Raw genomic sequence first — 16,289 nt, 5'->3', positions numbered from 1 at the left:
GGTACTATGCACTGCCAGGAGTGATCCCCTAGCACAGAACAAAACTTATGTTCTGAACACAGCCACAAAAAACTGCCAAATAAAAAAATGATCTATGAACTCAAAAATCAAGTCAAATAATATGAAGATCAGTTGGATTAATGACCTAAATGTGAAAATAAAGTATTAAATTTTAAAAATACAATATAGCATGTCAGTAGGAACTGTCACTGTCACTGTCACTGTCCTCCCGTTCTTCATTGATTTGCTGGAGCGGGCCCAGTAACATTGGTGAGACTTGTTATTGTGTTTGGCATATCGAATACGTCACTGGTAGCTTGCCAGGCTTTGCCGTGCAGGCGAGATGGAGCTATCTTTAAAAAAAAAATTCAAATTTGAATATTGAAATTAATAACTTCCATTACTAAAACAATACATACAATTTTTTTAATAGTCTACATATTCTAATACTTTGCACCATCACTGTCACTGTCACTGCTACTGTCCTCCCGTTGCTCATCGATTTGCTCCAGCAGGCCCTGTAACATTGTGAGACTTGCTGTTACTGTGTTTGGCATATCGAATACATTATGGGTAGCTTGCCAGGCTTTGCTGTGTGGGCGAGATACTCTCAGTAGCTTGCCAGGCTCTCCGAGAGGGTTGGAGGAATTGAACTCAGCTCAACTGGGTCGGCTGCGTGCAAGACAAGCACCCTATCCTCTGTGCTATTGCTCCAGACCTTTGCACCATATATACCACAAAATTTAATTATTCAAAATAAATTCAGAGAATGCTGTAGATAAATAAGGAATAGAAATAATCCAAAAATTAGAAGTAGAAAGTGAGGAGGATTTTAAAAAGAAACACAAATAGACAACAAGCACACACATACACAAACACACACACACACACATACTCATACAAATCAGATATATAAAGATAACTGAGATGCAGATGAAAGTTAAATTGAGATATTCTATCATTCACCAAATTAGGAAATAATCAAAATTAACCATTTAAGTGAATATGGATCAGAAGGTATTCCATCAATTACTGATTAGAAAAAAATTGTTTTATTACCTTTGGTAAACAGCTATGAGATATAAGTGAAGTGCAAATTCCTTAGACATACAAAATCAACTACTAAATATCTTCCTTGGGAAATTTCTGCCCCTATCTCAAGTTAAAAAACCTTTAAATAAATAATATATAAAACAAAAACGAGAATGAAAAATGAATCAGCTTGACATGAGAGACATGAAACATATCAAAAAGTCATGCGATATGTTCTCTTTTTCGAAGTTCAAAGACAAAAGACAATTATATTTGTTTAGGAAAAGAAAAACCTACAGAGAAACAAAAAGAGTAAGCACATGTTTTTGAAGTTGTGGGGATAGAAGAGCACAATGAATTCTTTTTCTTAGCTTAGATGTTGTCAATGAAGATTTGAGTCCATAACTGTGCATATGTGCAGTCACTTATTTATATTACACATTTTAAATAATATAGTCTATTGCATTTGTCATATACAAATCTCTTCATAAATCTTCAAAGTGTGAAACATAATGTATGTTTAAATGCTCTATAGAGGGCTGGAGAGATAATAAGCTGCTTGGTATGCAGCTTTCTGGGGTTCAATCCCTGCACCCTATATGGGGCTCTCAACTTCACCAGGAGTAATCCCTGAATGCAGAGTCAGGAGGAAGCCCCAAACACTGCTTGGTGTGGTTAAAAATCAAACAGTTTAGGCAATGCTGCTCAGTTGTGGAAAGCATTTCTGACCATACCCACATGTCATACACCCCCCCTCGCAAAATTACAAAATTAAAAAAAAAAACATTATAAAACTTACACTTTCGAAAACTTGATACATTATCAATTTGTTGTAGGTCAATTTCTTTAACTACATTAAGGATGAGGACATGAAAGATCTATTTATCCAAGAAGCAGAAAGGGTGGAACGAAGCAAAACAAATACGATATAATAGACTTGATATAAAAAACATAGGTACCTCATGGTGTCTCACTAATAAAAATTAAAAAAAAAGAAACATAGGTACAAGTAAAGGGTGCATGTAGAAAATCAAGTTGAAGAATCTCATGTGAATTAATAACTACAATTCTCATTAAGTTAATTTGAATTGACTAAATGTGTAAGCCTATTATCTTTAATCTTCACAGCTATTCTGCAAAGTAGATTATCAGGGACATAAACTGATTTGCCACTTCTGTAATTCATGGACGGGCAAACTAGTCTGTGGACCCAGTCGTGTCTTTAGCCCATATGTGCTCTTGTCACTTTTTTAGATTACCCTAGCATTTGGTGTTGGAGAGAAGGAAGTAATGAAGCGGAAGATCTGTCTTTTAATCTAGTTCAGCCAATTATTAGTTGTTTGACCTTGGAAAATACTTAACAAATTATAAAAGACTCAGTTCTATTTGCTTCTCTTTTTCTTTCTTTGTTTATCTTTTTACATGCTGAAGATACTAATATCAGTACAAAACTACTGGAGGTATTAAGTAAGAGGTTTAAATAAAACACATATGTCTAGCACCCAAGACAAGCCAATCTGTTGAAAATCTTCAACAGATTTTTGCTCTTTTATTATCATTTTATGTCTAACTTGTGTAGGCACTAGTTAGATGATGTGAACATTTTAAGCTAGTGGTGAGAAAAAGAAATAGATTTATTTATTAATTTTAATAGATTAAAAATATATTTAGAGAATGTATCTCTTAGTATACATGCTGTTTCATTTGTCCAAAATGTATATACTGGTTATTCTACGAATTTTGGTGCCAAATTGGCTTTGTTTTTAATTGTGATTTCAATTTAATTTATTAATTTAAATTAACTATATTCTAATAATCTGGTAATGATAGTATTAAGTAACCAATCAGTAACTGCTAATCAGGTACTTTGTTAAATACACATTTTTTATGGTACCCAAGATTAATTATCATAATTAATTAGATAAACATAGTGCTATTGCACATTTACAGTGAAAGATCCAAAAGACTAGAAAAGCTTTCTGAGAAGAGTTGTAAGGTACAGCACTGGACAAAGTTAAAGAACAGAGAACAGTAAGAACCGTTTTTACTGAATTTAGTACAAGGGGAAAAGTGAATTAGAAAAAAAAATATTTGGAAAATGTTATTTTGAAAAAATATATGAACAAAGAAAATAGAAAAATCTATAACTAAATCAACCACACCTGACTTGGAGCTCAAAATATTTCACAGCCCTGCACAATTTCATATGAGCCATTTCCAATGGGAAATTTAATGGTTGAAGCCCCCTCAATCTCATTTGGCTTATGGGACAAGTTATGAGCAAAACTGACTTACAGCCCTTACCCTCTGACCAGGAAGGTACTGTCTTAGAGCTGTCCACATATTCTTCAGTAAACAATAACACTGTAACACTGTCCTCCCGTTGTTCATTGATTTGCTCCAGCGGACACCAGTAACGTCTCCATTGTGAGACTTATTACTGTTGTTGGCATATCAAATATGCCATAGGGAGCTTGTCAGGCTCTGCCATGTGGACAGGGTACTCTCAGTAGCTTGCCGGGCTCTCTGAGAGGGATGGAGGAATCAAACCCGGGTCAGCCGTGTGCAAGGAAAATGCCCTACCCGCTGTGCTATCACTCCAGCCCTTCAGGAAACAATATCTCTCTTAATTCTATTATATTCCCATGATGAAAGAAAGAGTTCCACTGGTGAAATAAATAGAATATATACCTCCTTTCACTGTGCTTCTAATGTTATTTTCTTTTCATTCCCCTTTCCAACAATCGAAATATTTATTCTTTCCAGGCTTTGTTTCCTTTAACACCTTTTCCAAGAAGTTACATGTTTTGTATATTTAGAATTCAAGCCTTTAATTTCAAAGCACCCAAGGTGCCCTACTTGATTTTACTTTATTTCTATGTAAGAATGACTAGTTCAAGTATCCAGTTTCTATGATATACCAACTTGCTTTAGCCCTTGACACTTTCTAGAATCATGGCATCTTCTCAAAGTCTTGTATGGCTTAGAACTTAGTTAATTATTGAATCTGACATGAGACGTATCTTTCCTAGTGACAACTCCCTGTCCCATCCTAGGATACCCCTAGAAATTATTGAAGATTAGTATGGAATATAAAGCCCTGTAGATCCATACAACTTTAATGAAGACCTCCTCATGAGACATACCTTCTGATGTGTAGCAGAAATACTAATTAGTATAAGTGACAGATGATGAACTATAGTAAGGAAAGCAGCACGTTGGCTGATATTGAACTTCATACCTGAGCGCATAGCCTCTTTCTGGATGCTTTCATAGTCATGCCAGTCCTTTCTTCTCAAACCATCTGTCCATGAATAGAATTGCCCATCTCCCAGGCCCAGTGGAAATGTCTGTGGAAAAGGAAAGTATTCAGAGCATAAAACAGGAGGCATTTCCTTTTACATGTGGGTATGAAAAGCTACACACATACTGGGTAATCGCAGAACATTTGCTGAAGTATACATTCAGTATACTTAAAACTATATGTAAAACAAAGATTATGTCTAGCAATAATTCTAATACACATTTAAAAACATTTTTAGCTTTTAATATGGAATCCTATGTTACCCAAACTTTCTACCATTTCCTACTTTAGTTCATCCATACACATTATTTTATGCATAACCAAATATATCTCATAGCATAAACACCAGTTTATTCATCCAAAGTGTACATCCTGGTAATTCTACCGACTTGTTATTAAATTGGCATTATTTTTGCTTGTTATTACAATAACTTTATTAATTTTAATATACTATATTCAAATAATATGATGATAATAGTATCAAGTAAGCAATCAATAGTTGCTCAACAGGTACTTCATTGAATACAGATTCTTTTATGGTACCCAAAAGTAGAACATGGCTGGGAAATATCATTAAGAAGCTGAATGGGGAAACTGGATAACCAGGCATAGAAACTCAAGGCTGGATACATATCTCACATCTTACACAAAAATCAAATCGAACTCGATAAAAGATATTGAGAGCCAACTAAAAACTATAAAGTACATTGAGAAAAACATAAGGAATCACTAGAAGATTTGGACCTCGATGGTGTCTTCAATGACATGATGCCACTGGCAAAGGCAACAGAAGAAAAAATAAACAAATGGGGCTATATCATATTAAAGAGTTTTTACATGGCAAAAGAAACATGAACTAAAACAAAAAGATAGCTAACTAAATGGAAAAAATATTTTAATTCAACAGATCATATAAAGGGCTGATATTCCACATATAAAGCAATTACAAACATCAAAAAATATTAAATCCAATCCAAATATGGGGAGAAAAAATGAATAAACACGTCTCAGAGGAAAACAGGCATATGGCCAAGAAGCACTTGAAAAAAATGTTCATTATGGTCTTAGCATTAGGGAAATCCAAATCAAAATTACAAGATACCATTTCCACCAGTAAGAATGGTACATATTAAAAAAAGTAGGGGGGATGGAGTGATAGTACAGTGGGTAGGGCATTTGCCTTGCACATGGCCAAACTGGGTTCAATTCTCATCGTTTCATATGGTCCACTGAGCACCTCCACGAGTAATTCCTGAGTGCAAAGCCAGGAGTAATCCCTGTGCATTGCTGGGTGTACCCAAAAAAGCAAAGAGAGAGAGAGAGAAAGAGAGAGAGAGAGAGAGAGAGAGAGAGAGAGAGAGAGAGAGAGAGAGAGAGAGAGAGAGAGAGAGAGAAATAGTAGGGACAATCTGTGTCCATGGGCATATGTTGAAAAAGGAACTCTCATCAGGAACTTGGAGGAATGTTGTATGGTTCCAACTCTGTGGAAAACTTCATGAGTTCTCCAAAAACTTAGAATTGAGCTGCCATCTGACCCAACAATTCCACTCTGGGACATCTATCACTGGATATAAAATCATTCATAAAAAATGACACGTGCAAACCATTATTCATTACAGCATTTAGTATAGTGCAATAGATAATTTATGGGATCACCAAGGTATCCAACTACAGATAAATGGACTATAATGATGTGTTATATATACATAATGGAATACTATGCAGCTCTAAATAATGTTGGAATCATAAAACTCATAGTTATCTTAGTTTTACTTAGGTAAGATAAATATGGGTAAGTTCAATTTAATTATTCTAAATACCAGCAAATAATTTTTTATTTCCTTAATTTGAGATGATGCTACTATATATATATGTGAAAAATATCTCTGTTAAGTCAACCTCTATGTTCTAAAAATGAGCCATTTATTTTCAAATGATTAAAGTAGTCTAAATATTTTTAAATGGTAGCTGCGCGACTATTTATTTACTTTTCTCTAAGTTTTCAGGGTACCTTAAATATCCAACCCACACAGCAGAGCCTGGCAAGCTATCCGTGGTCTATGCCAAATAGACCAAATTGATATGCCAAATCCAGTAATAAATGGATCTCATTTCCCTAACCCTGAATATGCAGAGTCGAGAAGGATATGGAAGGAGAGGCTGATAAAACACCAAGGCAGACATAGGCTGCCAAAATGCAGAAAAACAAAAATGATTGTCTGTACTTTTAATGCTCGTACGCTGGCATCTGCTGCATCCATTGAAGACCTTATGGTACAAGCGCGAAAGATCAAGTACGACATCATTGGTCTGAACGAAACGAGAAGACATCAGTCCCATCATGCTGTTTTCGACACTGGAGAAGAACTGTTCCTTGGAACATGTGATAACAGAGGCGTCGGTGGTGTCGGTATCCTTGTCAACACAAACTTAGTCACGAGCATTGATTCATTTGAATGTCTAACAACCCGAATCGGACGATTACACTTGAATAAATGTGGCTCACTACCAGCAGTTTCTATCTTTGTTGTCTATGTACCAACATCCAGTTATGGTGAAAGAGAAACTGAGAAATTCTACATGGAGCTGGAGAAGTTCTATAAAGAAGATCACACCTTCTACAAGATCATTGTCGGTGATTTTAATGCCAAGATAGGACCAAGAAGATCAGTCGATGAACTCCACATCGGAACCCATGGCCTGGAATGGAACGAACAGGGTGACAGACTGTCTGAGTTCATCATGTCAACCAAAACCTTCCATGGTAACTCACAATTCCAAAAGGCTGAATCTAAACGTTGGACATGGGAGTCTCCCGATGGACGGTTCCACAATGAAATAGACCACATCATATTCAATCGGCGGTTTTGCCTAACCGATGTTGCTGTTGTCCCAAAATTCCAAACGGGATCAGACCACCATCTTCTTCGTGCAAAATTCTACCTCACAGAACGAGGAGAAAAGAATGCAAGGTTTAAGAAGAGGACTCCCAGAACAACCACCAACTGGGAGCTCTTTGGCTCTATTGCGGCAACATGGGAAGATGCCGTCATTGACAACATTGATGAGGAATACGATCAAATGATTCAGCACCTCCATGATTGTGCAAGGAATGCCAAGAGAGAGATAACCACAAAAAACCGTCTTTCTTCGAACACTCTTGAACTTATTCGCCAACGTGGCTTGGCACATGCCTCAGGCAACCACAAGCGAACATCCGAACTGGCAAAACAGTGCAGAGAAGCCATCAAGGATGACCTCAAAAACAGGAGAGCAGCAGTTCTGGTAGATGCAGCAGAAGCTGGGAAAAACATTCGTAATGCCCGCCTGTCCTTCACCAACTACAAAACCAAGATGACTGCCCTCCGACATCATGATGGATCTATCACATATTCCAGAAGGGCAATGGAGAAGATTATTCATGACTTCTACTCAGATCTCTTTAATAGCCACATCCACTTGCCCACATACCACATACCACATGATGGATATGTCGTTCCCAATGTTCTCCCTTCTGAAATCCCAACATGCCATCTCGTCGGTAAAGAAACAAAGAGCACCTGGCCCAGACAAGATCAGACCTGAACACCTGAAGAACTTACCATCAGTACTCATCAATACATTGGCTCGACTCTTCACATGCTACCTGTCTAAATGCAAGGTTCCATCCCAATGGAAAACCAGCAGGACTGTACTACTATACAAGAAAGGAGACATCCACGACATTGGTAACTATCGCCCAATCTACCTATTGTCTGTCATCTACAAACTATTCACTCGAGTCATCCTGAATAGGATTAGCAAAACACTAGATGAAGGATAACCATGTGAACAAGCCGGATCCCGAAAAGGATTCAGTACCATCGACCATATCCACACAATAACCAAGCTCATTGAGGTATCTCGGGAGTTCAAGATGCCGCTCTGTCTAACGTTCATTGATTTAAAGAAGGCCTTTGATTCTGTTGAGATGGAAGTGGTCATGGAAGCCCTAGCCAATCAGGGCGTACAAACTCAATACAGCAGTATCCTTCGTGAGCTCTATTGCGGATTCACTACCAAGATCTCACCATTCTACAAAGAAGTAATCATCCATATCAAGAGAGGGGTTCGGCAGGGTGATACCATTTCACCAAAACTCTTCAGTGCCACCCTTGAGAACATCATGCGACAACTAGAATGGGAAAACATGGGAGTGAAGATAGATGGTCGGCAACTACACCACCTCCGCTTTGCTGATGACATCATTCTAATAACACCAAACATCAGCCAAGCGGCACAAATGCTGGCCGACTTTGACCGTGAGTGTGGAAAGATAGGACTACAGCTGAATCTTACGAAGACAATGTTTATGAGAAACAGCCTTGTTCCTGACTCTCCATTCGCTCTCAACAGAACCACCATCTCCGAATGCAACAGTTATATATACCTAGGTCGAGAAATCAACATGATGAATGACCTGGCACCTGAGTTGCGCAGGAGGAAGAGAGCGGCTTGAAATGCCTTCAAGAGCATTGAAGAAATAACTAAAAGGACAAAGAACCTCCAGCTATGAGCACATCTCTTTGATTCCACTATTCTTCCTGCATTAACATATGCCTCAGAGACCTGGACCCTACGAAAACAGGATGAGAAAGCTATTCGGGTCTCTCAAAGAGGAATCGAAAGAACTATGCTTGGAATATCACGATTCACTCAAATGAGAGATAGAATCCGGAGTTCTGATCTTCGTCAACGCTCAAGAATCAGGGACGCTGTCTCATTTGCCAAGACATCAAAAATCAGATGGGCTGGACACGTAATGAGGTTTACAGACAACCGCTGGACTAGAGACATTACTGATTGGATTCCACGGGACATCAAAAGATCACGTGGACGCCCACCTATAAGATGGTCAGACTTCTTCGTCAAGACCCTAAATGATCGGTTTGAGGCTCTGCATGTTCCTAGAACGAACAGATACCATTGGGCTATGCTAGCACGCAACCGGGATGAATGGAGACGTTACTGGCACCCGCTCAAATAAATCGATGAATAACGGGGATTAAGTGATTAAGTGATTAAGTTAAAAGCAAAGAAACTGTTTAACTTTCAGTTTTGCTACTATCCATATATTTAAAGGGATCATCATAGTTCATAATAATGATCACTTATCACTTTCAGAATAATGATACTTTCAGAAAAAAAACATGGGAAAATAAATATAAGAAATATAAAGAGTTTATAAATGCTATAGATAATAATAAAATTGAAAAACATAGCACAAACAATTTAAAGAAAAATTTAAATAATACATTAAATAAAAGAAAATGGAAAAACAAATTATGAGAATTTAATAGCTAACATTATAACAAACTCATTCTTTTTTTATAATTGATGCTGATGTTATAATTAGAAATTTTATCAATACTCATCTATGAATTAAAAACTCTAATCAATTAACTTTAGAATCTATAGAAGATACTTTATCTCAGCCATACAACACTAATCAAAATCCTCGACTCTGATGAAATAACACCAGCTTCTCAACATCACTTTCATAGAAAAATACAGAATTTCTAGCATAAATTAACATAAAAATGGAGGAAATCGTTATGTAAACTTCAAACATGCAATAATTTTTGGTTTTCAAGTGTGTCCTAGTTGCTTTATTTTGTCAAACTTAGTGTAGAAAGTTCTTAACAACTGTTAATACGTTGCAGATTTCAGACAAGGGTTGATTTTCATTTTCACCAGAAACTCTATAAAAGTTAGAACAGTATTAACTTTAGTAAATGGTCGAGACTTACTAGTTGGGAAAAATATTGTCATTGAGCTTTGAAAACATCTGAAAATGAAGATATCTGCTATTCATGAGAATGAAGTTAAAAGTGCAATGAAAAGAAATCCACTTTTAACACAGGTAAATTAGATTTTCCTGTATTTTCTCCTTAATTTCAGCTACCAGGTAATTCTAAACAACAACTGATATACTCCCCTCCCACATAGAACTGAAGTCTGAATCAGAAAAGTAGATTTAGTTGCTACTAGATATCAGTTAATAACAAGGAATTTAGCCATATGATCATCAGGGTTAACCAAGGCTGTTTCCTCAATAACCTTTCAAGAAGTGACCACATTACTTTTTACCACTTAGAAATGAGAGACATACAGTCCTATTTGGAGAAGTGGAATCAAAAGACATCTGGAGACTGGCTCCTAAGCACCCAGCCAGCAACTGTCTAGCGATATCTATGCTACACAGGAAACATCATGAAAGAATTGTCACTATTTTGCTCACGTATAGGGAAATTCAGCCAAAGATACTGTGACATTTGAGAGAGCCTTAACTAAAATTCAAAGACCAAAATAAGCAAAAGAGAATAAGCTTGAAGAAAACAGTGGTGGCACAAAACCCCAAGGAAAGCTTATATAGAAATATCTGCATTTAATTTCTGAAAGACTATTAAAGAAAAGTTACTTAGTAGAAACTAAAAGTTATAAAGAAAGATGTTTAGAGAATTGGATTGCCTTATTGAAAAATAAAATTGTGATAGGAGTCATGATGGAATAATTAATTGGAAAAGGAAGGTCGAAATAAGAACTAGCCAAAAAAAAAAAAAAAAGAAAGAAAGAAAAAAAAGCAACAGAAGGGAAGACATGAGAAAAAAGCAGAAACAGAGAAGCAATAGAAATATTAGAGATGAAACTATAACATGTAAGACTGATAACAAAAATGTAGACTATATCATTCAGACCTAATACACAAATGAGGTGGGAAGCGGATCCAGAAAAGATGTCTGGGGGCGGGGAGTATGGGTATAAAATAGACAAATAAATGAATGTACTTCCCTTTACTAATTTGTTTACAATACAATGAAAGGACAATTACACTTTTTCTAAAGAAACTGGAATAAATTATTATTCTTTTATAAATACCCAAACAAATAAAAGGCCAATATATTAGGCTAAAGGAGGCAAATGTATAAGAAAGTATAGTTGATTCTAGTATGCAAACTCTTACCTGAACATAGATTCAACCAAACTAGGTGTGAGAACTCTTCTGGAATGTACAACAAAATAAAGATAAAAGATTGAGCCCTGTTTACCCCTTGATATCATAAAATTTAGGTATGATGAAATAGGTCATTATGGTTAATGTTTACATAACCAAACTCTTTATAACTATAAACTTTATAACTGAAATTGTATCTTATTTGAAAATTATGAGAAATAATACATGAAATTAATTTTCTTAGATTTGGGGAGAGTGCTATCCCAAATATCTAGACTGAAGGATACTATTTTATGGTGGTAAGAGAATCCTTTTAAAGCAGGTCATCTGTGGGGCTCGAGCGATAGCACAGTTGGTAGGGCGTTTGCCTTGCACGCGGCCAACCCGGGTTCAATTCTCAGCATCCCATATGGTCACCCGAGCACCGCCAGGAGTAATTCCTGAGTGCAGAGCCAGGAGTAACCCCTGTGCATCTCCGGGTGTCACCCAAAAAGCAAAAAAAAAAAAAGCAGGTCATCTGAAACTCTGATTTTCTAAAGGCTGTCTTAAGAGCTTCTCAAACTCATCCTATATGTGTCTGAGCTACTCCATATCAGCAGTAGCAGCATCAGCAGGGAACTTCTTAGAACCAGTTTCCCCTTCCCAACTCACTACTGTTAAATCAAAAACTTTAGAGAGACACAGAATCATCAGCAATCTATGCATAATGAATTTTTCAGGGGATTGGGAGGTATGCTAAAATTTACTAAGCTATATGAAACAGAAAGGGACACAATTGCCATATTCAGAATAGATATGCGACTCATTTTCAAAATGCATGCCACAATTACTGGTCATTCTCAAACTGAAGACTGATGCCCGATGGGAAGATTAGTGTGTCTGCATTCTTTACACCTGCCAGAAACGTGGGTGAATAAACTGAACACCAGTACATTTGCATAGGACTACCTTGGTTCTGAAAGCTTAACTATCTAGTAAATGACCCATCAGTATCCTGACCTTTCCTTTCACATGAGCAATCTCCAGTGCCCATATCCATTTGCCTCTCTCTTGGGTTATGTCTTGTGTCCTCTATATGATTACAGCAGTTCAGATCCATTATCTGTGACCTTGTAATATAAATATAAAGAGTATTGTGCCTTTATAGGGCATCAATGCATCTATTTCAGACCCATCATTAGGATAGCCATTTATTCATAAGTACCCTTTCTATTTGTCACCTCCTGGACATTTTATTCATTGTAATGTCACTTCAAATAATTAACTTGAAAAAGTATCAGGGATAGAAGCAGCAGAATGTATAAAGCAGAAACCGCATTAATAGAATTGAGTCCCAGAACATACCAAATAATAATATGCTTGAACAAAGGTATGAGAAAGTTTTCAAGGGCAAAATACATCCCCTAGACAATACAAGCAAAAGAGGAAGAAATTCAAATGCCTTCTAGAGTCAAAGATAAGACACAAGTGGGTGGAAAACTCAGGTGTTCCATTCTAGACAGTATTGGAACCATTGTTGCTAACTCATATATAATATACAGACAGTGGGTAGGGCATTTGCCTTGCACGCAGCCAACATGGCCGACCCGAGTTCGATTCCTCCACCCCTCTTGGAGAGCCCGGCAAGCTACCGAGAGTATCTCGCCCGCACAGCAGAGCCTGGCAAGCTCCCCGTGATGTATTCGATATGCCAGACACAGTAACAACAAAGTCTCCAATGGAGACGTTACTGGGCCTGCTCGAGCAAATCGATGATCAACAGACTTCTCTTAGGGCTATTAAATGAATTATAAGAATTTATAAATTAACAACCAATGAACTTTTAGTGTCACAATCAACCATTTACCTATCACTCTATGTGTTCCTTGTGGGATAGTCATGGTCACAGTCCTCCCGTTCTTCATTGATTTGCTCGAGCAGGCCCAGTAACGTCTCCATCGTGAGATTTGTTATTACTGTGTTTGGCATATTGAATACGTCACAGGTAGCTTTCCAGGCTTTGCCGTGCGGGCGAGATACTCTTAGTAGCTTGCTGGGCTCTCCAAGAAGGGCGAAGGAATTGAACCTGGCTCATGGGATAGTATATGTAGTAAGATAAAATAGATCCAGGGCTCAAAGACAAAATGATTGACAGGTTCAAAACAGCCAAAATATTTATATCTATTCTAAATCCACATAATATACATACACACATATGTACAGTATATATGCATATATAGAGAGTAATGAAAATAATTCCTTCCTCACCCAACTAACACGGTTTTGGAAGTAGAAGATCCGATAAAGCATGTACATGACCTTGAATTATCATAAAATTATAAGTTAATGTTGTATTCTCTATGTCTGCTATTTTCTTCAGGATTGGGGTAAGGGGTGGTTTTGGACCACATCTGAAATTGCTCAGAGATTCGCACTGGCTCTTCACTTAGGGATTATGTCTGTCAGGGATTGGGGGGCATTTGGGATATCAGGTATCAATTATAGGCTGGTCAAGTGCAAGGCAAGTGTCCTACGAGCTGTACAATCTCTTCAACACTGTCTGCTATTATATATAGATAGATAGATACATACATACATACATACATACATTTATACACACATGTGCATATATATGTATATACAAACATATATACATGTAATTGCTCTTGAGAAATTGTAACTTTATAAAAAAATACAGTTGTATTTTATAAATCAAGTAAATGATAATCTATGAGGGCAAACTATTCAGTAGTGTTAATAGAATTATGGATGTAAATTCTTTTTTTAGTTTATTTTGTTGGGGGGTCCACAGCTGGCTCTGTTCAGGGATTACTCCGGGTTCTTTACCCAGAATCAATGCTGGTTGTTTTTGGAGGATCATATAGGGTGCTGAGGATTAAACCCAGGTCGGCTGTTTGCAAGACAAATGCCCTACCCACTGTACTATCACTCTGGCCCCAAGATGTAAATTCTTGTATTGGGTATGATTAAGAATCTTATAGATATAAATCAATGTCTCTAAAACAGAATAGTGGTATAGTAAAACATTGCAAAATGTTAGTTTTAGTTTCCCTTTTTCAGCCTGATTTTTTTTAACTGAATCACCATGACATACAGTTACAAAGATTTCATGATATGGTTTCAGTCATATAATATTGCAATACCCATCCCTCCACCAGTGTGCATTTCCCACCACCAATATCTCCCATATCCTTCCTGCCCCCCCCCCCCGACTCTGTGGCAGGCTCTTTCCTTCTCTCTCTCTCTCTCTCTCTCTCTCTCTCTCTCTCTCTCTCTCTCTCTCTCTCTTTCTCCTTTCTCTCTCCTTTCTCTCTCTGTGTCTGTCTCTGTCTCTCTCTCTCTTTGGGCATTATGGTTTGCAATATGGTTTGCAATACAAATATTGAAAGGTCATAATATTTGGTCCTTATCGGGCTGGAGCAATAACACAGCAGGTAGGGCTATTACCCTACCTTGCCTTGCACATAACCAACACAGCGTGTTCGATTCCTCCGTCCCTCTCAGAGAGCCCAGCAAGCTACCGAGAGTATCTCGCCCACACGGCAAAGCCTGGCAAGCTACCCATGACATATTCGATATGCCAAACACATTAAAAACAAAGTCTCATGATGGAGACGTTACTGGGCCTGCTCGAGAAAATCGATGAACAATGGGAGGACAGTGACAGTGACCCACTTTCATCACACATCTCCCATTCAAAGTAATCCCATCCAACCATCATTGTCATATAGTCTCTTCTCTGTCTCAACTGCCCTCTCCAACAGCTCTTGAGGCAGACATCCAACTGTGGACCATTCATCCTGGCCCTTGGTTCTATGTCCTTGGGTATTGGTATCATACTATGTTTTTTTGTTTGTTTAATTTTTACATTCCACAAATAAGTGCAGTCTCTCCATGTCTGTCTTTCTTCTGATTTATTTCAATCAGCATTATACTCTATGTTCATCTATTTATAAGTGAATTTTATGACATCTAACTTTTTAACTCAACCACAGAGCATGCAATAAGTCAACAGAGAAGGTTCTGAATTTTCATATACTCATAGAACATACTGATATGTTAGTGTCTGACTTAAAACATCATTTCTTAGTTAATAGACTAGCTTTTTCTTTACATTCTGTATAAGTTCTCAGATGTGACATTGTTAACATAATTCCCGGATACCAACAAAATGAAATCAAATAAACCCTGAGCTAGTATTGATTGTTGAAATCTCCAGGCACTAGCTCATCCACTAGATTTTGTAGACATGCTATCTGAAACAGTGCTGAGAACTCAAGATGTAAAAATCAGGCAGGCAGAGAGCATACAAAGGAGTTCAGCTCTTTAGGTAGTAAAATTTAAAGATATATATATAATATGTATATATAGAGAGAGAGATACACATATATATGCATATATAATGGAAGTGTACCTGCAATTTATGCAATATTATGATGAAATTCTGTTTTAGTAAAAATTGAATATTTCAACAAAAACTGGAAATTTGCTGCAATATACTTATCTTGATTTTAAACTTTAAATAAAATTTGTAGTACATATTTCATAGTCTCATGTTTTTGACATATCAGAATAGTAGTCAGCCACAGGTATGAAACCGATGACCTGGCTGAAGCTACCATCTTTCCATAATCCCACTCAAATGCCTCAAAGAGGTATTGACTTTGTTGGGGGGAGGTATGGGAAAAAGAGATAATGGCATAGTCTTTTATATGGTGTAAATTTGACAGAGAAGAGCAGGTTTCTGAGCTCAAAATTTCTTCTCTGCATCTGTATTAGTGTCACAAATCTGGAGATCACAGAATAATTTTTCATCTATCACTTTAATGAAACTCATATATTATCTCTCTGAAATACATTGCAGACCATTTAACTAGTTAAAATCTAAGCCAAGCTGGGTGAGAAGATCTCAGACAATGCTAAGTCCGAGGACAAGTTTGTTCTGTAGATAAAAACTTC

General features: G+C 37.1%; 1 protein-coding gene across 3 annotated transcripts in view; it reads right to left on the bottom strand.

Annotated features, from left to right (window-relative positions):
• Positions 1-16,289, bottom strand: part of GALNTL6 (polypeptide N-acetylgalactosaminyltransferase like 6) — a 1,198,528-nt gene that overhangs the window by 798,860 nt on the left and 383,379 nt on the right. For all 3 annotated transcript variants that reach the window (XM_056113868.1, XM_056113867.1, XM_056113866.1), the window contains exon 3: positions 4,274-4,382. In XM_056113868.1, coding sequence (XP_055969843.1) covers positions 4,274-4,382 — 109 coding nt within the window. The remainder of the gene's footprint in view (positions 1-4,273; positions 4,383-16,289) is intronic.

Source organism: Sorex fumeus, unplaced genomic scaffold (assembly GCF_029834395.1).
Source record: "Sorex fumeus unplaced genomic scaffold, SorFum_2.1 ptg000024l, whole genome shotgun sequence".
NCBI lineage: Eukaryota > Metazoa > Chordata > Mammalia > Eulipotyphla > Soricidae > Sorex > Sorex fumeus.
Note: the sequence above shows the minus strand (reverse complement) of the source record. Positions and strands in the feature narration are given on the sequence as shown.